Consider the following 23,595-nt stretch of genomic DNA (forward strand, 5'->3'; position numbering starts at 1 on the left):
CTCCTCAGTCCCGAGGGCACTCCGTGTACCCGGGGTAACTCCATTATCGGGCTGCTCTGAGACCAGGCGTGGACACGCGAGGAATTTCAACAAGGAGCAGGCGGATTTTTCTAGGTATTGGAGAACCTGCTTTGCTGAGGTTGGGGGGAGAGAAACAGCATGTTTGGCCCCAAGAAACTATAATTTCTATTTCCAAGGAGTCCAGCAGGCTTGCTGAACCCCCCACCAGGACTTTGGAATTAATTCTCTTGGGAGGCCAGGGAGGCCTACTATGTGCAGAGTGAGACACAGAGTCAGGGGAGAGGGCGCTGCCCAGGTGATGGCACATGGTTCCTGCCACTGCGGCTGGGGCGATCAGACTGAGTAAGGGGACACAGCAGTGGTGATCACCTGGCAAAGGCAGGAGGGAGGGACCCCTAAAGGTGCCAGTGCTTCCAGAAGGGGAGCAGGAGAGGGTATCTTTAGGCTGTTGAGCATCTAGTCAGCTTCTTCCGGTGGAAACGCTCCCCTGTTAGTTGGGGCTCTATTCTCAGCCCATGGTCCAGGGTCTGGCTCCAGGGTGGGGCGAGGGCAAGGGCAAAGGAGTCTGTCTGTGAATGGGGCCAAGAGAAGACAGCAGAGCTTAGAGGAGAGAGAAACCAGTGCCTGGAGATTTAGTTTGAGCCCCTGGATCCAGCCATGTCTGACGTCATCACTGCTGGATCAGTTAAGAAGGCTACTATGTTTCCTTTTCAAGGGAGCCATGTTGAGTTGAGTTTCTGTTCACAAACTGAAAGAGGCCAGTCTGATTCAAGAAAGAATAAATCTTGTAGTTTAAGGCACTCCGGGAAGCCTTCATGGAAGAGAAGATGCATAAGACTTGGATAGATTCAGGGCAGGACAGCACTAGTAAAGATTTTGAGACAGTTGTAATAACCGACAAAGCCCGTCTGGTTGAAATGGCTCCTACTGGGGATGACAAAACAGAGGAGACAGGGCTGATGTGTGTGTGCGTGCGCACAGAGTGCCATCACTTCACAGTTTATAACGCGCCTCCACGTGCCAGACAGAGCTCCACGAGGTTCGCACCTGGGCCTGCCTTTGTTCCCCCTTGGGTACCCAGCGCCTGGCACAGGAATCAACGCTTGTTGAGGGAATGAGTGAATAACGCAATCAACGTCCCCCCAAGTCCACGGACTCCCAGAGGGAAGCTCTCTGCACAGCCGCTGCAGGGCAGCGGGCAGAACAGCGCAATGGGGTGCGAAGGCTGCAGACCCGAGGGTCAGGCCTGGCCCTCAGGCAACCTTGATTCATGTAGAATTTTCGAAAAGTCTGAATTAATTACCAATATTTAAAAATCATGAAATTTCACAGGAGAAGATGTACAAATGTGTGGTTTCTGTTGAAAAATCAGAAAACCTGGCCATCTTGGGCCCATGTCTACATGAGACCAACAGGCCCGATCTGAGAATTTGCTGCCCCCTTTCAGACACATTCTCCATAGTCCCCACCACTCCCTACTGTCTCACCTACTCCCAGCTTGCTATCCTGTTTGTGTGACTGCCTGTCCCCTCGTGATTTCCGCTGAGGGGCCTTGTGTAGCAATTCAGAGAGAGATGAACTGGAGAGGGCAGCCCCAATGAACTGTCACACTAACCCAGAGAACCCTGGTTATGACAGCAAGCCAAGCCCAGGGCTAGTGGCAGTGGGAGTGGGGAAGAGAGAGGGATGGGTCTGACAATCTGAGAAAGAATGTACCAGCTGTGGGGGGATGCCTGAGCTGACTTTGAAGATTTAGATGGGGCAGGAATATTTGTTAGTCTCCAGATTTTTTTTTAATGGAAAGTTTGGATGAAACACCACTGTCAGTCTCTCCTCTTCCTCCTCCTTACCATTATCATCTAAGTCAAGGGTCAGCAAACTACAGCCCGTGGGCCACAATGGGCCCACTGTTTGTCTTTGTAAATAAAGTTTTATCAGCACACAGCCATGCTTGTTTCCGTATCACCTATGGCTGCTTTTGCACCCCAATGGCTGACTTGAGCAGCTGCCACAGGGACGGTATGGCTCGTAAAGCGTGAAATATTTAGTATCCGGCCCTTCACAGAGGAAGTTCGCTGCCCGCTCCGAGCTGAGATGCGTTTACTGTGTGTATGGGGCTCTGCTGAAGCTCCACGTGGTCAGCTCCCATGATCCTCAGACACCTTTGTGGTGAAACCGCAATGAGATACACTCCACCCCCAGCAAAACGGCTGCAACAAAGAGGGCAACACCAGTGTTGACGGGGAAAGTGGAGCAACTGGAACCCTTACACGCCTCTGGCTGGAGTGTAAACTGGCTCAACCACGTAACATATCCTATGTCCCAGGTACGCAGCCAAACGACAAGCATAAAGATATTCACAGCAGCTTAATTCATAACAGGCCCAAACTGGAGACAGCCAGGGTGTCCAGCAGTCACTGAATGGATAAACACCTGGCACCTATACAACAGAATCCTACGCAGCAACAGAAAGTGCACAGCGCTGATGCACACAACCACACGGCTGAATCTCACGGCCGTCACGCCGGGCGAAAACAGCCAGGCACCAAAGAACATGCACTATATGACTCCATTTATGTGACGTTCTAGAACAGGCAAAACCAATCCACGGTGACAGAGGTCAGAATGGGGGTTGCCTGTGGGTGGGGGTTTTGACTGGAAAGGTGTACGAGGGAGCCTTCTGGAGGCTGGACCTGCTCTAAAGCTCGAGCCGGGCGCTGGTTAAACAGACGCGCACACAGGTGAAAACTCCCCGAGGCGTCTACGTAAGATCTGTGCACTTCACCTTCTATCAATTAAGCAAATTGGAACTAGAAAAATTACGACATGGGGAACAAACAAATAAACTGTGGCACGGTCCACAATGAAGGCTCAAGACTGAAGGATCTACACCCACACGTAACAGCACGGAAGAATCTCAACACAGCGCCAAGGAAGCAAAATACAGCGAGAGAAGCCGATACAGAATTAATCCACGAAGCCGGAAGGCTGAGCCATGGTTATCCTTGCAGGAGGGGAGCTGGTGGAAGGAGTCACAGGAGGGGCCTTCAGAGGGGGTGGTGACATTCTGCTCCGTGACCTACCTGGGTGCTGGTAACATGTGTCTTCGGCTTGTGAAAATTCATTGACCTATACACTTTCTATAAGAATATTCTGCGTCAGCCGACTGTTAAAACACAATATCCCCAGAAACAGACTATTATTTGAGAGATGGAAAAACCGAGAAGCAGAGGATGTGAGTAAGCGGCTGAGGGTCGCACTTGTCAGGAAGCGTCAGGATCCGAACCCAGGTAGCAGGGCTCGTGCTCCTACCTGCTGAGCGCCCGCCCGCCACCGGCCGGGAAGGGCGGACTCACCTTGGAGTACTCGGAGCCGTGCTTCTCCTTCACCCCGTTCCGGCAGAGCGTGTAGTTATAAAAGCGGGAGTTTTTAAGGAGGCCGACCCACTCCTTCCAGCCAGGCGGCACGTAGGAGCCATTGTACTCATTCAGGTACTTCCCGAAGAAAGCTGGAGGGGAAGAAGGACCCGAGGTGAGAAAGCGGGGGCCAAGGCGTCCTCTACTCATCACTCAGCCATCATGTGCCCAAGGCCCGCACACACCATCCCCGGGGCCACAGAGCCCCCTGCAAGCAAGTGACGCCTAGGATCTCCTTCTCAACTGTCCTCACGTGTATAAAATAAAATACAGAGAATTACAGAGAAAACTGATGATCTCAAAATATAGTTATTAAAATATTAGAAGAACTTGCCATATAGTAATGTGTCCTTTTTTTTGTTTTTATTAAGACATGAAAAGCAAGATCTTGAAGAAGGTGATAATTTCAAAGTAGTGATGAGTGGAAATACTCTGCAGTATTTGCAATTAAAATCTCGGTGATTTCTATGCATGACAGAGTTACAGACTCTGCTGAGCTGCTGTGGTTTGGAGCCTGTGTTCATAACTGATGCAAATGCTAAGTTTCAGTTGTGGTCAATGAAAATATAAAAGTGTAACTTTTGTTCATTTGAGTTCATGGACTCCTTGAATTCTATCTACTGTACGGTGACCAGAATGGCTAACATTAAAAAAACGAACAACACCCAGGGTTGGTGGGAATGCAGAGCAGGTGGAGCTCACATTCTGCTGGCGGGCCTGCAAACTGCTCCAACCACAAGTTCGGCAGTGTCTGCTAAACTTGAACATGTTCCTACCTTCTGACCCAGCGATTCGACTCCTGGCTTTTACTCAAAAGCACTGTATTCCTATGTTCACCAAAAGTCACGTGCACGACGCGCTCACAGCAGCAGTATTCATGATGGCAAATAACTAGAAACCAATCAGATGTCCATCCACAAAAGGATGCATAAATACATGCTGCACATTTGTATAATGAAATAGGACATGGAAACGAGAAAGAACTAGTGCCACGTTCAATAACATGGCCGCATCCCAACCATCTAATAATTTAAGAGAAATAAGCCAGATATGAAAGAATGCACATTGCATGATCCCATCTATATGAAGTTCAAAAATAGGCAAACAGATCTATGCTGTTGGGAGGAGGAGCAGTGGTTCTCTCTGGACACAGGGAGGAGTGGAAGGGGTCCGGGTGGTGGCAGGCTTCTCGGGCGAGGGCCTCGTTCTATTTCTGCTGGGACACAGGTGGCTCAGCTGGTGAAACTCCACTGAGCTGGACACGCAGAAGCAGAGTAGGACACGCAGAAGCAGAGTACTTCCCCGCGTGCGTACGTGCATGACCACCGAAGCTGACTTAAAAAGCATCAACCGCATTCAACCGGATGGGGACACAGCGAAAGACTGTGGGTGAGGAGGTAACAGACAAGATCTTCTTCGCAATACTTTCTGTTCTTTTTTCTTCCCAAAGAGCAAGTACGATTTTAAATAATTATAACCTGTAAAGCCATTTTTATGAAATGGAAAAACCTGTGAGAGTTTTTCCAGAAACAGAGGCCCTTTGCTGGCCCTCTCTCTCTGATGAGGACACTGGGGCTCCAAGACATTCTGGACCTACCGCCGAGAGGGCAAGAATTGGAGAGTTCAGGGTTAAGAGTTAAAGAGATGGTACAGCAGAGGGCTTAGAACTGGCCTGACAGACTGTTCAGTGGGTGTCAGTTCAGAGCCCACGATGGGAAGACAGACAGGGGAGGTGAACCTCCACAGAGGAGGAAGGAGCAGGCTGGGGCCGGGCTATGATGCCAGCGGAGGATAAGATGGGCCCTCCACCTGGAACCTTCGAGAGAGCATGGAGAGCGCTGGAGGCCTGTCGGCCCGGAGAAGAGAGGCCTGGGCCAGGAGGGGCTGTGGTGGAGCTGGAGTCCTCCCCGGGGTCCTCCTGGAGAGCTGGCAGGTGGCTGGCCCTGTGCAGCGGTGGGAAGACCCCTCAGAACCTGAGCAGTAGGATTCCGCATCCCCAGGGTGCAGGTAAAGAGAGGCACCGCCAGGCAGTCCTCCCCACACGCAGGGCCAGGAAGGGAGTGCTCCCGAGGGAGGAGCTGATGAAACACCTCGTGGAAGGATCGGGCACCAAGAGGGGGTGAAAATAGGAAGGGAGTGTCCCTGAGGGGTCTCAGGACAAGGCCCAGGCTGGGGGCCTCCCTTCGCATGGAGGGCAGGGCAAAGACAAACGGAGGGAAGCTGGCGTTGTGGGGAGCGGGGGCGGGACTGGCTGCCCTGGCTCTGCATCCCGAGGAGCATCCAATATTCAGAGAGTGAAATGTAAGTGGGTGGCGGGTGCCCAGTTAAACGGTGACGGCGCGTCCCTGGCTGCTGTCAGCCTGTAAGGACTGAGAAACCAGCTGGAGCACGAGGCAGCAGCAAAGGAACAGGCCAGCTGAAGGCCTGAGTTTCTTCCTCAGAACACAGCGGGTTCAGACCCTGCGCGACATCCATCCTCGGAAGCGGTGGCTCAGCCAGGGGCGCTCCTGCCCCTCAGGGGACCCCTGGCAACGTCTGCGGACATTTCTGGTTGTCACAACGTGGGGTGGGAGGAGCTACTGGCATCGAATGGTAGAGGCCAGGATGCTGCGAAACATGCGATGGGGCTTAGGCGGCCCCACCACAGAGTCACCCAGTGCAGAACGTCGGCCGGCAGCCTGGAGTTGAGAAACCGCGATCTGAACAACTCCCGCCAGCGCCCCACACCTTCCTTTCCTAGTAAAAGAACCGCACGCACGGCGGGAGCCGAAAAGGCCCTGGAGATCGAGTCCAGGAACACGATCCACTCAACCTCAGGGACCTTATTCTCCACTCTGACACTTCTCTCGCCGCGTAGGGAGCTCTACTCTGCCAATAGTGGCCTCTCTCCTTTCCCTCCTGCTCCTCCTCCTCGGGGGAGAATGACATACAGCAGGGTCGGCAACCGGTCCTGTAAATGCCCAGAGAGTAAACATTCTTGGGTTTGTGGGCCAGTCTCTGCTGCAACCCCTCAATGCTGCTGTTGTCAAAACCGTCACAGACGAGACACAGACAAGCGGGCGCGGCTCTGTCCCAATAAAACTTTATTTACAAAAACAGACGGCGGGCCAGACTTGGCCACGGGCTGGAGTCTGCTGACCCCCAGCACACACGACTGGTGGGTCTGGAGGGACAAACTGGGCGTGCAGAACCCAGTGCTTCCTCCGCCTTCAGGAAACGCTGGTCTAAGGGGGCTCGCTCTTGCGGGATAAGGAGGAGAGAGGCGTGGGCCTGGCTCAGCGGGAGGCCTGCTTAACTCTGGAGCTTAGCATCCGGAAGTGCAAATGCCCTCCAAAGGAAGTCATGCCCTCAAACCCGGCCTCTATCAGATTTATCAAGACATGATTCCGGCTTCCATCTGCTGACTCCTTAGTTCTATTTCTCAATTGGTTCAGAACCTCAATAAGGAAGAGGATGAAATTTAACAAGACCCCTCATGGAGCCCCAACACTTTCCATTCAGGATAAATAATACTGGTGGTGACGTAACAGTTTCCTTTGAAATAAATGAAGTAAAAAGAATAAAATAATTGAGAAAAAAATACTAACTAAATAAAAAATCAGTGTGCCCAGGTATGGTAAAAGTTAATAGATCCATTCAACAACTATTTATTAAACACCGATGGTATGCAGGAGCTATCCTAGGCACTGGAAACACAGCAGTGAATGAGACCAACAGGATCCCTGCCCTCATGGGGCTGACATTCTGATGGGAGTACTGTGACAAATAAAGATGGTGTTGTTGGTGATAACAGTAATGAAGAAAATACAGGATGATGATGCGACAAAGTGACCAGACATGGACCACTAGAGGCACCACTGGGCCAAGCGGTCAGAGGAGGCCTCAGAGGGATGAGAACGAGTCAGAGGGAACAGGGCAACACAAGGAAAACTGCTCCAGGCAGAGGGAATAGCAATGCAAAGGTCCTGAGGCAGGAACAAACTTGGGGGCATCTGAGGAGCCCAAGGAGGCCAGCGAGGGAGAGAAGAGAGGACAACATAAGGTAGAAGGGCCAGATCATGAGGATCCTGGAGGCCACATTGAGGAGAAGCAACAGAAAGCACGACAGGGAAACCTGAAGGGGGCCACATGTCCCCTGAAATACAACACACCAGATTTTGCATTTTGTGTGCATTTGCCTGGAAACAGGTCCACGGCTTCTGACACATTGTGAAAGGAACCTAGGACCACAAGTGATTTAACCAGCACAGAACTTCACTGTTTTGAATGAAAGCCGGAGAAAGGGGCCCACTGAATTCCCCACTGGGGAACTGGGGTCTCCCCAGCCCCCGGCTGATGATCCTACTGCTTTTTCCCTGAAGATTTGGGCCAAGGTCTTTCTGATAAACGTGCAGCCTGGAATGCTAAAGAGGCTGACTTCTTGGCCTGGCTGGCAGGAGAACTATTTCTTGGGGGTGGGAAGTGGGTGCCTTTGGAAGTACCCCTGCTCATTGTCGTCCGATGCCACGGGTGTCAAAGCGTCAGGAGCTATTTCCTCTGCTAGAATCTCCTCTTTTACATCTCTCTCCTCTCTCACCACCAACCCTTAAAACATCCAGAAAGAGTTTATTATTCGAGCTCCACAAGGCCCTAGAAAACAGGGCTTCAGTCAAAGGCTTTTAGTGCCAAATTAGATTTTGCTCTCATTTGATTAGATTTCCCCAAGGTAGTTTTAAAAATGGTTACTCCGGCACCAGTTGAGGTGGGAGAAACAAATTAGCATGGGCCCCAGGGCTCCGGGGCTGGGAGATACAACCAGGAGAATGAGCTGGAATTAAAATCAAGATTAAAAATACAGCCCATGTCGCGGCTAGAGCCTGGAGTCACTGAGCCTTCGTGGCTGGGACGGTGCACGAGGAAGAGCAAATGGGGTCTGCTCCGGGGGTGGAACAACCTGGCAGGCAGATTGAAAGGAATTAATACCAGGCCAGGAAGGGCCATTGACAACGTGCCGGCTGACGGCCGCTCCGAGGAAGCAGGGCTGGCGTCAGTGGAAAGGATGGGGCACTTACTGCCTCCCACGTGCCCGGCACTGGGTGGAAATTTACACCTGGCAGGGGAGACTTTTGTTTTTCCTGCCTGGTCCCGAATGTGGTCTTTTGGGTACCACCACTTCCTTACTTAAGTACACATGGGCTCTTAAGTCCTGAGTTTAGGGCTGCATGCATAATCTCAGCCTGACCAATCAGAGCACTGCCTTCCCTTGGCTACTGCCACTGGTTCAGGGATAGGCGTGTAACCCACGCTGGGCCAATGAGAGTCAGTCCTGCGATTCTCAGGGAGCTACTGGAAAAGAGAAATTCTTCCATAGGGCTTGAAGCTGGTGGGACATATGCTTGAAGCTGCTGGCAGCCATCTTGCCACCAAGAGGGGAGAGTCTATTTGAGTGTGAAGCAACATGGAACAAAGCAGCAGAGGGGTGTGTGTGTGTGTGTGTGTGTGTGTGTGTAAGAGAGAGACAGAGAGAATAGAGAGAGAGAGATGAATAAAGAGAGAGGCTGGTTTGAGTCCCTGGGTCCACTCTTACCTGAAGCCCCCTCTAATGCTAGTAGTTTCAGTTATATTACTGGTTCTCAGTTAGGGAACGTTGGACAACAGGGACATTTTAGTTGTCACAACTGGGGGTGTGTGGGTGCTACTGGGAGCTAGTGGGTAGAGGCCAGGGATGCTGGTAAACATCCTATAATGCAGAGGACAGCCCACCTGCACAAAGAATTATCTGGCCCAAAATGTCAGTAGTGCCGAGGTTGAGAAACCCTGAGTTATGTAAACCAATAAATTCCTTATGTTATTGTTGCTTTGTTTGCTCAATTCAGTTTAAGTTCTTTCACCTGCAATTAAAAGACTCCAGGAAAGGACGATGAGATGCTTAGAGTGGAGCAGAGTCTGCCAAGCCAAATCCAGCCTGCCACCTGTTTCTGCAAATAATTTCTCTGGCACAAAGCCACACCCATTTGTTTATATATCGTTCTGGCCGCACGCACACTACAATTGCAGAATTGGTTGTTGCAACAGGGACCATGTGGCTGCAAGTCCAAAATCTTTACTATCTAGCCCTCTGCAGGAAAAGTTGTCCAGCCTTTGGTGGAGAACAAAATTCCCTGTGTGGGGTGAAGGATCCCTCTGAGGTTTAAAACAGGCCTGTGGGAGCTGGAGGAAGCAATGTCAGTTAAGGAGAAGGCTCTGATCTGGGCCAGGGCAGTGAGGGGCTCCGCAGTGCAAAGAATGACCCAACGATGACACAACAGAGGGTGGCAACGACAACAAGAACAGGAGCAGCCAACACAGGCAGTCCTTGCTTTGCACGGTCCTCACATGCACAAATGTCACTTTCCACAGTTTACTTAAATGCCAGTCTCCCACAACGTGGTTCAAACCCGGCTACCGCAGGATATTAACTGCAATTGTCTAAAGCACAAACTCTGCAACAAGCTCTCTGGTCCACAGACTGTTGCGTAAATAACACATGCACATCAGGATCAGCGGCCAGTCACATGACTTCTCGCAAAGTCTATCGGTGACCGGTCACGGGGCATCTGGCATTCAGTTCACGCACAGACAGGAATGCACGTAGTTGTGTTGCCGCCCTGTCTCCCAGTGACAAATCTCCAAGACGCTTTACAAAAGCGGATTATCGAAGGAGAGAACTGGCCAACAGAGATGAGAGTGCAGCAAAGAAATAAAATGTTAGAAGGCTGAAATGGAAGCTTGAGTCAAATGTAAATGGAGTTACAGAAGAAATGGAGCTGACGGAGGGGATGTGGACACTCCCCGGGCGGGAGACTCAGATAGCAGCCGACGAGCTTAGTCGAGGGTGAACTTAATCAGGGACATAAAGGAGGAAAAGTGGCTGTGATGAAAAACATGAAGATCCAGAGGAAGTGATGCTGGAAAAAACACTTCCCATGAAAGGGAGCCTTGGAGACATTTCGCAACATCGAAAGCTGTGTGCCCCTGGGCGAGTGGTTTAATCGTGATACCTCAGTTTCTCCGTTTATCTTTATAAAATGGGGATAATGACATGGAGCTGTTGTGAGAACTAACATGGGCATGTTGCTTAGAACCGGCGCAAAACAAGCACCCACTAACTGTCATAGTTTCATCATCACAGTGGCCCTTTCCTAGCCAACTTCTTGCTCCGTTTGACTTGTTGAATGGCGTCCCTGCAGAGGCAGATGGCAGAGCCCACCCTCTCCCCCGCCCGCTGAGGGGACTCAGTCCTCAGGTCCCTTCATCACCCTCTCCAGGTCCTGCAGGCCCGCGCTGGCGGCTCTTCGTCTGGAGAGCGCCGCACGCCCGCCTCCCTGGGCGGCTGCTTTCTCTCCATTTGTCTGAGTGAAGTGCTGTTGCAGAACCATTCACTCTCATGGGAGCCCAGGCCCTTCTCGTCTCTCTCCCAGCCCTGGATCTCACTGAAATTGCCTTGTCATAATCGCATTTGTGGTCTGTAAAAGCTGTGTCTTGCGGCGACTGGGGACCGAGACGAGCTGGTGATAAACCTGCACAGGAGGGCAGCCAGAGGCATCCTTTTGGTACGGGGGAGAGGGGACTTCAGCAGCTGGAAACTAACAGGAGGCCCAGGGTCACTCTCCGGCTGGAGCGTGGTCGGGCTGACGTGGGGGGCACTGTTGTTTTGCATCTCCTGGCAGCCATTCCCTTTTCTCCCAGTAACATAGGAGCCGGCGACATGGAAGACCAGGCAAGAATGTGTCTCTGCGGCCAGACTGTCTGGGTTTGAACCCGGGTCTGCCACCTCCTAACCGCGGGACCCCAGGCAAATGACTTCATCCCTCTGTGCCTCAGTGGGCCACGAGGACAGTAAGCCACTCCTGCTGTCACTCGGAGTGAAGGAACTAACATGCGTAAGAATGTGAACTGGTACCTGGCACACCCTAAGTGCCTAGCAAATGGCAGCTAATGGGACTGACAGCACCCAACGCCCGTGGGGAACTTCCTCTCCCCCATCATGGGCCATCTGGGTGGAACTGTCAACAAGGCTGTTTGAAGGCCACTGGCGTCTCCGGGTACCCGTTCATCCCGTACCACCTCCGCCCACATCCTACATTAGAGACAATCGATAAATAACTAAGAGTCGAAACAGCCCAGGGTTGACCGGTTGAATCAAGCTACATTTCATTATTTATATTCAAATAGAAATAATTCATTAGATATTTATTCGTTTTGATTTGGTAGTTTCCCCCATATTTTGGAGCTGATATACCAGTGTAGACACACATGCATGAATACGCACACACATTCTTTCAGATAGCCCCTGAAAAGCCACAGCCACTGCACCCCCGGGTCCTCCCAAATACAAAGGTCCCAAATGTCAATCAAGGTGCCCTTCTCCACGCTAGGGGTGGGAGTGTGGCTGAGCTTGGCCAAGCAGACTCTACCCTGGGACTCTGAGTCTCGATCAGACTCTAAGGCCGAAACAGGGTTGGAGTTCTGGAAGACTCTGTGATGAGAAACTTGCTCCAGAGCTGCAGCCCAATGCTCAGACCCAGTGTTCAGGAGCCCAAACGAAAGAGGCAAGGCCGTCAGAGTGAGGAAGTCCAAAAAAGAGACGGAAGTGAATCTGGCCTCCTCATCCTCATTTGAGATGGCCTCCACCTGGACTTGCTGCCTCCCTTTTTGCCTTCCCAGAACCCAGTCACCGCCAAACGACCAGAAGGACCCTTCTGAACCCAAGACCCGGCACGCCATTCCGCTCAGTGACTTGCCCGCCCGCCTGCTGTCTCTGCCCTCGTCCCCCAACTTGCCCCTCGGCTCACTCCGGTCCAGCCTCCCCAGGCCTCCTGAGCCCTAAACACGCCAAGCTCACTGCCACCCCCGGGCATTTGCACCTGCTCTCCCCTCTGCCTTGGACACTCGCCTCCCCCCTTCTCACATGGCCAGGCTCCTTCTCTCTGTCATGTCGCAGATGAGATGTCACCTCCTCTGGGAAGCTGGCCCTGATCACCTGTCGAAAGTCACCCATCTTTCTATACTCACAAGACTCAGCAGTCCGAAATGACCCTGTAGATGTGCTTGTTTTCTTGTGTATCATTGTCTCCCCGCCTAGACTGTTGGGTCCACGAGGCAGGGGCCTTTGCCAGGTGCTCTAGCCCCTTGCCCCTGGCTGAGTGGGCACACGGTGACAGCTGCTGACAAGATGACGGGTCAGTGGACCTGGGTGAGACACACAGGCCGTGCAGGGCAAAGCTGCCCCATCGAGTGTCTTCACCCTCACAGCGTCCCTGGGAGGACAGGAGGGCTAGAGAAGTGACAACTAACTGTTTTCCTTAAAGGGATTTCTCTGACAGCATCTGCAGGAGCGAACGTTGCCTGTTGGGAAAGGAGACAGCGGGGGTGGTAGAGATGTCGACCCAAAGCCTGTCTGTGCACAGAGTGCACTGGACATGTATCAGGCCAACGGGGGCGATCTGCCCCCCAGGGGACACTAGGCAATGTCTGGAGACATTTTTGGTTGTCACATCTTGGGGAGTGAGGGTGCTACTGGGATCTAGCGGGTGGAGGCCAGAGATGCTGCCAAACCCTATAATGCACAGGACAGCCCCACACAAAGAATTATCCGACTCTAAAGGGTCCCTGATGCTGAGATTGAGAAACCCTGTGCTGGATGCACAGGTTCAAAAGTCGTGTGGGTGTCCAGCGACGGAGGGGGTGCAGCGTGGTCCTGAAGAGCTGGGTGCCCCGAGGCAGAGGGCTGGGGTTCGCGCCCTGCCTCCGCGGGCAAGGGAGCGCTCCTCTCTAGGCCTCAGTGACCTCATCTATGAAACGGGAGCAGGCACACATGAGATCACGTCTGGCACAGAGTGAGAACTCCAAAAAAAGGAACTGTGAGTTCCCCAAACGCAGCCTGCTTTCCCTTATCAAGGAGGGGAGGAAGGCTCACGTTTCTGGAGAAACGAAAACGGCCGTTAGAAACCAGATGCGCCGCCGTCCCGGAAAACGACAAGGCCCCTCGGAGACTCCAGCCATGAGCTCAGGGGAGGATGTTTATGCTGCACAAAGAAGTCGGCTGAGCATGACACACATCTATTAGCAAGGATGGGCCGGAGCGCGGAGGCGAGCCAACGACAATAAACAGTGTTTGCCAAAGCAATTTGGAAAGGTCAGTGAAAAATAAAGTAGAACACTTCGGAAAGTCCATCTTTCCCGGAATCAACCACTCCATTGCACACGCAAGGAGGCGGGGAAAACAAAAAGGGGTCTTTGCCCTTCGTGACATCTTCTAAATTCAAGTTGTCGGTGTGCGTCTTCCTCATGTTTTGCCATTTTTCTGTATCGTTTGGACTGTTACAAACTTAATATTTCCCTTCAGGTCAATTCATTTGGTACCAAACAGGCATTTCAAGCTGGACTCGTGACGGGTCATCCTCAGCTTGCTTCTTGCCCAGCATCCCAGGAAATGCCAGCTGCTCGGGTCACACACACTGGAGGTCTCCAGCTCCTCTCCCCTCACAGCCACTGACAATGTGTCACAGCAGCTCCATCTTCAGAACTGACGAGGACTGGCACTTCTCACCTCTCGCTGTGACTGGCTTGGTCTGGGGCACCACCCTCCCTTGTCTGGACCTTGCTGGAACCTTGTCCTTCCAACCTCCACAGTAGCCAGAAGGATTCCGTTAAATCACAAATCTGATCAAGCCACAATTCTGCTCAGAACCTTTCAGTGTCTCTGCATCTCTGTTGAACCAAATTTCACAGTCCTTGTCATGGCCTGCAAGGTCCCACATGATCCGTCTTCTGCCCCCTTCCTGCCCTCATCTCCCCGGCTTGGCCTTGGCCCATCCTGCTCCAGCTGCAGTGGCCTCCTACTGTCCTCTCAGCCCCTGGAGCTCATTTCTGCCTCAGGACCTTTGCTCTTGCTCTTCCTTCTGAAGCAAGCATCTTCCTCAGACACCTGCACAGACCATTTACTCCTTTCCCAGCTATTTGTTCAAATGTTACCTCATTGGGTTACCTGCCTAACCATCCTCTTAAAATGGCCGCTCCCCGCCCTTGGCTGTCCTTCTCCTCCTGACTTTGTTTCTCCACAGTGTTTAGCACCACCTGACAAACGTGTCTTTATCACTTGCCTTCTCAGCTGGAACACCAGCCCCTTGAAGGCAGGGGTTTCACGTGCCTTGCTCTCACCGTGTCCTTCTATCTGGAACAGGGCTGGGCAAGCAGTCAGGCCTCAACAGACATCCCTCGGATAAATGAGCACATGGTTGAACCAACGACCACAAGGTACGGGGGCCTGTGGGAACCGTGTCGACTGAGGAAGAGCGGATTCTCGTTGCCCATCACCCAGGCGCACGGTTTGAGTGGAACAGCGGGCAGAATCGTTAAACTGATGTCTTTCTATTTGATGCTGCGGCATCTTCTGGTTGAATCTGGATCTCTTTAATCCACACGAGACATGACTTTGCGGTGGAGGCGCTCTGCAAAACTGGAGGGGGCCCCCAGGCCAGTGTCGGTCAGCAGCTCTCAGGCGTTTTGGTGTCAGGGTCCCTCTAGACTCTTAACAATTATTGAGGACCCCAAAGAGTCCTGTTGATGTCACATATGTCTAGTGATGGTTACTCTATTAGAAACGAAAACTGAGAAATTTAAAAATAGTAAGAACAGGGGCCGGCCCCATGGCCGAGTGGTTAAGTTCGCGTGCTCCACTTTGGCAGCCCTGGGTTTCGCTGGTTCAGATCCTGGGCGCGGACATGGCACCGCTCATCAGGCCATGCTGAGGCGGTGTCCCACATACCACAACCAGAAGGACCCACAACTAAAAATACACAACTATGTGCCAGGGGGCTTTGGGGAGAAGAAGGAAAAAAAAATTAGTAAGAACAAAGCTGCTCCTTGTTAATATACGTTTTTTAAAAGAATAAATTTATTTTCCCAAAACAAAATAAAATTAGTGAGAAACGCTGTACTGTTCTACATTTTTGCAAACGTCTTTAACATCCGGTTTAAGAGAACACAGCTGAATTCTCACAGCTACTTCTGCCTTCAGTCTGTTGCGATATGCTGTTTCGGTCACGTTTCATGAAAAATCCCAGCTCACGCAGACATGCGTGTGGGGAGGGGAGGAGTAGGTTAATATCATTTTTAGATAATTGTGGGGATGCTATGTTCCCTCTGGAAAACACCGCACCCCTGAGGAAAACGAGGGCGAAAAGGCAAATGTCTTGGTATTATCATGAAACAGCTTGGGGTCCAGGGTCCTGGGCACACTTTGATAACCACTGGGTCGGATGATGACAATGTTCCATAACAACCCAATCAGGAAGATGCTATTTTTGTCCTCATTTTACAGTTGGAGAAACTGAGGCACAGAGAGGCGAAGTCCCTTTTTGCCCAATGTCCTACCACTGGTGAGTGGCAGGGCTGAGACTCAAATCCAGGTGGCACACCTCCAGCCCAGCTCTGGGCTCCCACCTGGTCCTGCATCTCGGCGGGACGGCAGCCCAGTCACCGCAGACGGGAGCATCTCCCATCCGCCGGGGCAGGGAGAGGCAGGGAAACCCTCGAGCGAAAAAGGAAACAGCAATTGGGCCGCTCAGTGGCTAAGGGCAGGGACAAGGACAAACGGACCTTGTCATCCAAGTGATCCTGCGTCTCGATGGGCTCAGACCAGCTTCCAACCCCTTTCTGCCATAATTCCAGGGCGAAGAGAGACTCCGCACTGAGGCCACTCCCCATGATCCATCCGTCCAGGGTCCATCCGCACCATGGGCTGTGGAGGGAGGGCCGTCCCCAGAGCCTCAGCCTTTGCCTTTCTCGAAGCCTCGGCATGGGGACACAGGCAGGATGCAGAGACATCATCTGGACCAGTCTTTCCAGAAGTGCAGGGTTTGAGGAACGACTTTTATCCTGGGAGGTTGAGTGTGGGCTCTGGAGGCGACAGCCTGGGTTTAAATGCAGCCACTTCCACCTAGCAGCTCAGTCTTCCCAACTGTAAAATGGGGATAATAATACGCTTACCTGACGAAGTTGGGAAGGATTCAATGAGAAAATGTAGGGAAACTGCCCCCCAAATGCTGATTATTCTTTTTATTATAATAATATTACTTATCACGATGTTATATATTCATTCATTCATTCACTAGACATTAGAAGAGGGGTGCTTATGTACCAGGCATCGTTCTAGGTACTGGGGATACTGTTGGAAAAAAAAAGAATAAATTCACAAACAAGGGGCTGGCCCCGTGGCCGAGTGGTTAAGTTTGCACGCTCCACTTCGGTGGCCCAGGGTTTCGCTGGTTCGGATCCTGGGTGTGGACATGGCACTACTCATCAGGCCATGCAGAGGCGGCATCCCACATGCCACAACTAGAAGGACCCACAACTAAAATACACAAGTATGTACTGGGGGGATTTGGGAGAAAACAGAAAAATAAAATCTTTTAAAAAAAATTCACAAACAAGAAAAACTGTGTCCCCACTGAGCTTATACTCTAGGGTTGAGAACAGTATGAGGTGGGGAAGTGAGACTCTGGGAGGCTGTCACGTGGGATGGTTCTAAGCAGGTTGGAGCAGAGGGCTTGGTGGGTTTCAGGCCTTTTTATTTTTGGTGAGGAAGATTGGCCCTGAGCTAACATCTGTGGCAATCTTCCTCTATTTTGTATGTGGGATGCTGCCACAGCATGGCTTGATGAGCGGTGTGTAGGTCTGTGCCGAGGATCCACACCCACGAACCCTGGGCTGCTGAAGCGGAATGCGTGAACTTAATCACTACACCACTGGGCTGGCCCAGTTTCAGGCTATGTTTGAAGGTGGAACCAACAGGATTTGCTGACTGATTAGATGTGGTGCAGGAAAGAAGGAAGAGGAGTTAAGGATAATTTCAAGGTATTTGGTCCAAGCAACAAACACAGATCTGCCGTCACTGAGGAAGGAGGCATCGTCGGGGGGCAGGTTCTGGGGGATGATGGAGAGCTCAAGGTAGACACGTTAACCTGGTGGGGCGGGTTAGACATCGAGGTGGAGACAGGGCGGCAGCTGGAGATATGCACCCAGGTTCAGGGGAGAGGTCTGGGCTGGGGGTAGACATTTGGGAGTTGTCAGCATTTAGACGGCATTTAACGCCACGGAATTGAAGAGATCACGGAAGGAACAGGTTCTTAATCTGTGGTCCGTGACCCTGGGTGGGAAAACGACATCTTTATTTTCGTTATCCTCTAACTAGCATCTCCTTCAATCACAGTAACGGTAGTGCACGTGTCTTTGTCACCCACAGAAGTCACAGATATTTTCATATCACATTACAGTTAACACACACATCTCAAAATACCATTTAAGCCGGCACTACTTTGAAAGTGGATGGTATCAGACCTATCAGTTATCGGCTAAATAATCGTACATCGTGGGATTTAACGTAGAAAGCAGCATACATATCACAGTTCGTAAAGTATTTTGATATAACTGGCTTCCTTTGTAATTTTGTGTATTTTCTTCTAGGCATTTAATTTGAAGATATTATTCTGAAAAGGATCCAGAGCCTTCATGAGATGCCGTGGGGGTCCCATGGCACAAAAAGGGGGTAAACTTCCTGGTGGGGAAATGAGTCTAGCTGGAGAAGGGGCCCTGGGCTCCAGAGGAAGGGGTCAGGGTGGTGAGACAGCAGCCTGGGGCCTGGAAAGGAGCTGCAGGTGGGGAGGAGAAGCAAGGGGGAAGCCGCAGAAGGGAGCGTATCCAGGAGCGAGGCGGGATCAGCTCAGCGCTGCTCAGATGATGGCGTTTTCTTCCCCGGGAGGAGCGAGCATCCTGACCACAATCCCCACCGCCTCACAGCTTTGAAAGTGCACCGCATCCTCCGCCCGGCCCCAGCGTTTTGAGTACCAGCTTGGGGAGTGCACTTGGCCCAATGCTACCCAATCACGAGTTTATGTAACAGGGGGACACATTTTGCACAATCCCACGCCTGCGACCTTTCCTCTGCCCCCGAGTTCATCAGCTCCTTTTCTTCCTCTCTCCTGGGAGGGAATGTGCATAATTGACAACCGGGCACAGAAACTCATAGAGGTTCAGATGCTCCTGTAAACGAATGAAATGGACCGAGAATGAGAGAAGGGAACACGTGTGGGGAATGGAGATCCCCGCCCTTCCGGGAAGTGCCGCAGACTCTGCTGTCACCCCAGCGCCCATCTGCTCCTTCTCCACAGCAACAGAATGACTAGCTGGGCACAAGGCTGCCAGAATGGAGGTTATATTCTCAGCCTCCCTCACAGCTGGACGGGGCCATGACCAACTTTTGGCGGAGCTGTGGGAGGGAGCGCTGTGTGATTTCTGGCAACGCCCGTGCAGGAAGTGGGGGTGCCTCCCCTGCATCTCCTACTTCCTGCTGGCCGGATGTGGATGTGGTGGGACATTTTGGACAAGGGCAGTCCCCCAGGATGGTGGAGCAACGTCACAGAAAGAGCCTGGACGCCAGCACCGGCTGTGCCATATCATCTCTGGGCTGTTAATGCCCAAACTGTCAAATGAGAAAACAATAAGCGTCTATCATCTCTAAACTACCGTTGTTTGGGGACCAAAGTGCCCTCAGCTGTACCTAAATTCTAACAAATACTGGGGGTAGCTGTGACACAAATCCAGCTGGCTACTGCCACCAGTAGGGGTCTGCATACTTTTTGTGCAAAGGGTTAGACTGTAAATATTTCAGCATTGCAGCCATATGGTCTCTGTTGCAATTACAGTCACGCGTTGCTTAACAACGGGGATACATTCTGAGAAATGTGTCATTAGGCGATTTTCTCCTTGTGCGAACATCAGAGTGCACTTACACAAACCTAGATGGTATAGCCCACTACACACCTAAGCTATATGGTGCTCATCTTAATCTTATGGGACCACTGTCGCATATGCAGACCGTCAGTGACGGAAAAGTCATCATGCGGCACACGACTGCATTCCACTCGCCGCTGTGGAGCGAACGCCGCCTTAGACAATACGTAAACAGAGGAACGTGGCTGTTTCCAATAAAACTTTATTTATAAAAACAGGTGACAGGTCCCTGTGGGCTGTCGTCTGCTGACCCTACCATTCAGGAATGTTGCCAATATTGGCAAGATCATCATCATCATCTTCTTTTTTTTTTAAGCAAAGCATGGAATCTGGATTTTTTGGTGAAATTTCCAGATTTTAAATAACACTTTGTAACTCAAACAGAAAATGTTTTGGGTTGAAGTGTGGACTCAGGCTGTTGGCTGCCATCTTGCAAGACCCAAATTTGGTCCCAAGCAGCGCAGAGTGGGAGCTGAGCTGGTCCAGATTGAGTTTCAATCCCACCCCTGCTGCGGATAGAGGGGCCCTGGGGTGGGAGCCCTCCACCATCCATCATTTGGCTTCTGGAGCCCCTGGTTTGGGTAGAAGAGAACAACCTCGTTAACTTTCTGGGGGTGGAGCTGAGGTCTCCTGAGGAACAAGTGATAAATGAGAAGGAAGTGCTTTTGCAAACTCTAGAACACTATAAATATTAGATGCAAAATGCCACAGGACTGAAATCTTTGTTTTTTTGGCAGACAAATTGGCTGAGGAAGAAATGCATTAAATAAACCCAGAGCCCCAAAGCTCTCAGGGCTGAGACATTTCTGATATTCTGTAACCGGATCCTTTTAACTTTGGGCTGCTTGCAAGGTTACAACATGAGTCTCTTTCTTCTGCTTTTGAAAAGACACCAAACGCAAATTGCTGCACAAAGTGATAAATCAATGCTGTAAAAGTTCTGGATGCCAGAGATGGGATCTTGCTGAAGTGGGAACTGGGGCAAAGCAGATGAGGGAGGTGGGGCGGTGATCACGCACGGAGGAGGCAGCCGTGCTGGACACAGAGAGCTGGGGGCTGCGAGAAAGGCTCTCCTCCCACTCGTCCCTTGATGGGGAAGCTGGATTTGGGTTTCCCTAGTGGACATCTGGTTTATTTTTCTGCCCAGCAGCCATTCTCCTGTCTTTTGGTAACTGTGCCTTCTGAGGGAACCAAGTGTTCCCCTCTTTTGGTCTTATGCCTTCTGGTGAGGCTGTTTCTAGCCCTCAGCTCCTGGGCTAGGCACACGATCTGGGCCTGGCCAATCAGAGTAGCCCATCTCCCCTGGCCTTGTGATTGGCTAAGGGAGTGCCATATGACCCTAGTTGAGCCAATGGGAGCCTTCCCTGAGACTTCTGCTGGAGCATCCGAAAGAAGCTCTCTCTTCCAGCCCAGCCAGGGTCATGATGCTGGTGAGGTGGGACCTATGGGGGCCACCTTAACATCACTTTATCCTAAGAACAATGCCCACCCAAATGAAAGGCAATCCAAGAAGCAGAAAGCTGGGGTTCTGATGACAATGTCTGAGCACTGGGACTAGGCTAAATTTGCCAGAACTAATTTCAATTATATTTCCTAATGCTAGAACGATGAGAAAGCAATCCAAATTCCATTTTGTTCTCATTTTCTGCTTATGTCAAGTCTAAGGCCTAAGAGTCATCCATTCATCCACATCTTTACTGAGTACCCAATATTTGCCAGTCACTGTTCTTGGATCTGGCATAGAGCAGTGAACGAAAGAGGCAGGAAATAAGTTCAAAACACCTGAGATAATTTCCAGGGGGTGATAAGTCCTATGGAGACCATAAAGCAGGGTATCATGGTAGAGAGTGGCAGTGGGTGGGGAGGGCTAACTGACACATGGAAGTCAGGGAAGCAAAGAGGACGTTAGAGATGGAAGGTTAATGAGACAAGGAACAAGCGGTGTGAGTGGTGCCGAGGCAGAGGCAACAGCACGTGCCAAAGCCCTGGGGCAGGTATGACCTTGGAATGTTTGAGAAACAGCAAAAGGCCAGGTGTTCCAAGAGTTTTGAGGAAAGAAGGGAGAGAGGGAGGAGATGTGGACAGAGAGGTGAGCAGGCCGAGGCTGTGCAAGGCCTTGGCAAGAAGCCGTGAATTTATTCTAAGAGCAGTGGGTAGTCAGTGTAGAGTTTTAAGCAAGGAGTGACATGATAGGATTTCCATTTTTCAAAGCTTCCTCTGGCTGCTGGATGGGGAGGAGGAATGACTAATTGCTGGGGAGAAGCAGGACAAGCACATGACCAGACGGAAGGCTGGGGGCTGCTGCTTGCCCACCCTTCACGAGCTCCTGGGTCCTGCCCACCTGTTTTTGGCAAGGTCGTTGCTATCGAGGAAGGTTGGCTGCAGATGACCCCGAGGCCCCGGCTAAGCTGAGGTGTCGGAGGCATGGAGGGCGGGCTGCTTGGGCCTCTAATTAAATGCTGGCCTCAGCCACCCACTCCCTGGGAGGGTCATGAAGCTCCAGCAAATGAGGACTGAGGCCGTCCATTTCCTGGAAACTCGATTAGTTGGGCGTGGAGGGCTCCCCCAGCGCTAGCGACAGGTTTTATCACCTGCCGAGTCAACATCAGGACCAGCTGGATCTGAAAATCTTTTTGCCCCTTTTAAAGTGTGGTTTTTGTCCAGAAGGATGTGACAGAACACGGGGAGAAAACCCACAACAGACCCTTAGCACAGGGCTGGGGAGACCATCAATCAATGCGTATTACTTATCACCCCGGGAAATGTGACGCTAAGCTCATCCTTCAAAGAGCGGCTCTCAATGCCATCAGAATGATGATCCATTTCTATGACAAATATTCTCCTAAAAGGAAATGTATAGGAAACAAAAGCTACCTATGCACACCATTCCCCCCAAATCAATACAATGCTCTAAACGCAATCTACAAGAAAAATAAAAGGAAGGCAATTTATAATAAAGACAAATTTCAGTATGAACTTTCTCGAGCACATCCCTCAAGGAGACACGATGCAGCAGTCAGAGGCGTGCACCTAGACGCAGATTCACGGAGCGTGACATCTATGCACGCAGACGGGTGGCCTGTGGCATCGGCAGGTCAGACGCTTCGGGCGGCACTGCCATCAGTGACGAGATTTTCAGCAATGAGGAGTAACTCTTGGGGAAGTTTTGCATTCAAGTAGAATATCCCCTCTGTTTACTTATCACTTACAGTCCTGGAAAATTCAGGGTGTAGCAAAACTGTGCAAAAAATCTTCAGTGTTTATATACAGAATGGACTTGGGGTCAAGGCTCAGATAACAATAAACACAGAATAATCGGCTCATAGGAATGATCTGGTAGAAAACTCGGAAGCCATGTGGAATGGAAGGTAACTTGGGGGCCGCGTGGGGCTCTTCCGTGCAATGCAGGACATCAGCGGTCCCTGGTTCCTGCCTCCAGGAAGCCAGCAGCATCCCTCGACTGTTACAACCACCAGGCATGACTTCACGGATGTTAGCCCCTAGGGGGCGGTGTGCTCCCTTGAGAACCAGCAGGTTAGAAAAAAGTTTGCAAACGGGGGTGCCCTGTGGACCCGATCCGTCCCACAGGTGTGTCTGCTTGGAGCCTGCCTGGTGTTTTTATTTTTTTACTTTTAAAAAGTAAAGCGAACAGTCCACATTTGAAAACTGGGGAATCTCACATCAAAATCTGGATCTCGCAATTCTGACAAATTAGATTTGGCAATTCTGGGCCCGTTTGTCATCCAAAGGGCACATGTGGCTGGGCTGCGTGGCACTGTTCCCATCTGGCCCCTCCACCACTGGAGTTCGGCTTTCCCCGGGAGGAGTGGTCCACACAGGCCTGGCAGGGAGTGGACCCTCCTGGGCCTTGGGAGGGCCGACACGGAGGGCTGCTGTTTCCCCTCCTTTGCTGAAAGCCGTGTCAAGTTCTACTCTGCTCCCCTGCAGGACGGCACAGCTGATTCTGAAAGGGCTCGCAGTGCGTGCTGGACGCGACCTGCCGCCCAGGGACGGGATGTGCTGGATGCTCAGAGATGGAGAAGCTGTCTGCGGACGGATGGGACCCGCAGGCTCCAGGATGGAGAGCTGCTGTGAGCTGCCCCTGATCCTGAAACCTCGTCCCCCAACACAGCCACAGGATGGACTAGGAAGGCCAGGAGAGGCAGGGTCTGCATCACGGGGCCTGAGGGGGCTACTGCGGGAGGGAGGAGGGGGCGGCCCCCACCTCCTAGGCTTGCATAAGGATTCAGTGAGATGAATCATGGCACCTGGCACAAGGTATGGGCACGGTAAAAACTCCATAATAGGAACAACTCACCTTTCTTACTCTCGTTATTATTAGATT

At 51.5% G+C, this 23,595-nt stretch overlaps 1 protein-coding gene across 10 annotated transcripts in view; it reads right to left on the reverse strand.

Moving 5' to 3' along the window:
• SULF2 (sulfatase 2) overlaps positions 1 to 23,595 on the reverse strand; it is a 128,095-nt gene that overhangs the window by 34,641 nt on the left and 69,859 nt on the right. For all 10 annotated transcript variants that reach the window (XM_070246887.1, XM_070246883.1, XM_023626696.2 and 7 more), the window contains one exon: positions 3,378 to 3,529. In XM_070246887.1, the coding sequence (XP_070102988.1) occupies positions 3,378 to 3,529 (152 nt within the window). The remainder of the gene's footprint in view (positions 1 to 3,377; positions 3,530 to 23,595) is intronic.

This window comes from Equus caballus, chromosome 22 (assembly GCF_041296265.1).
Source record: "Equus caballus isolate H_3958 breed thoroughbred chromosome 22, TB-T2T, whole genome shotgun sequence".
Lineage (NCBI taxonomy): Eukaryota > Metazoa > Chordata > Mammalia > Perissodactyla > Equidae > Equus > Equus caballus.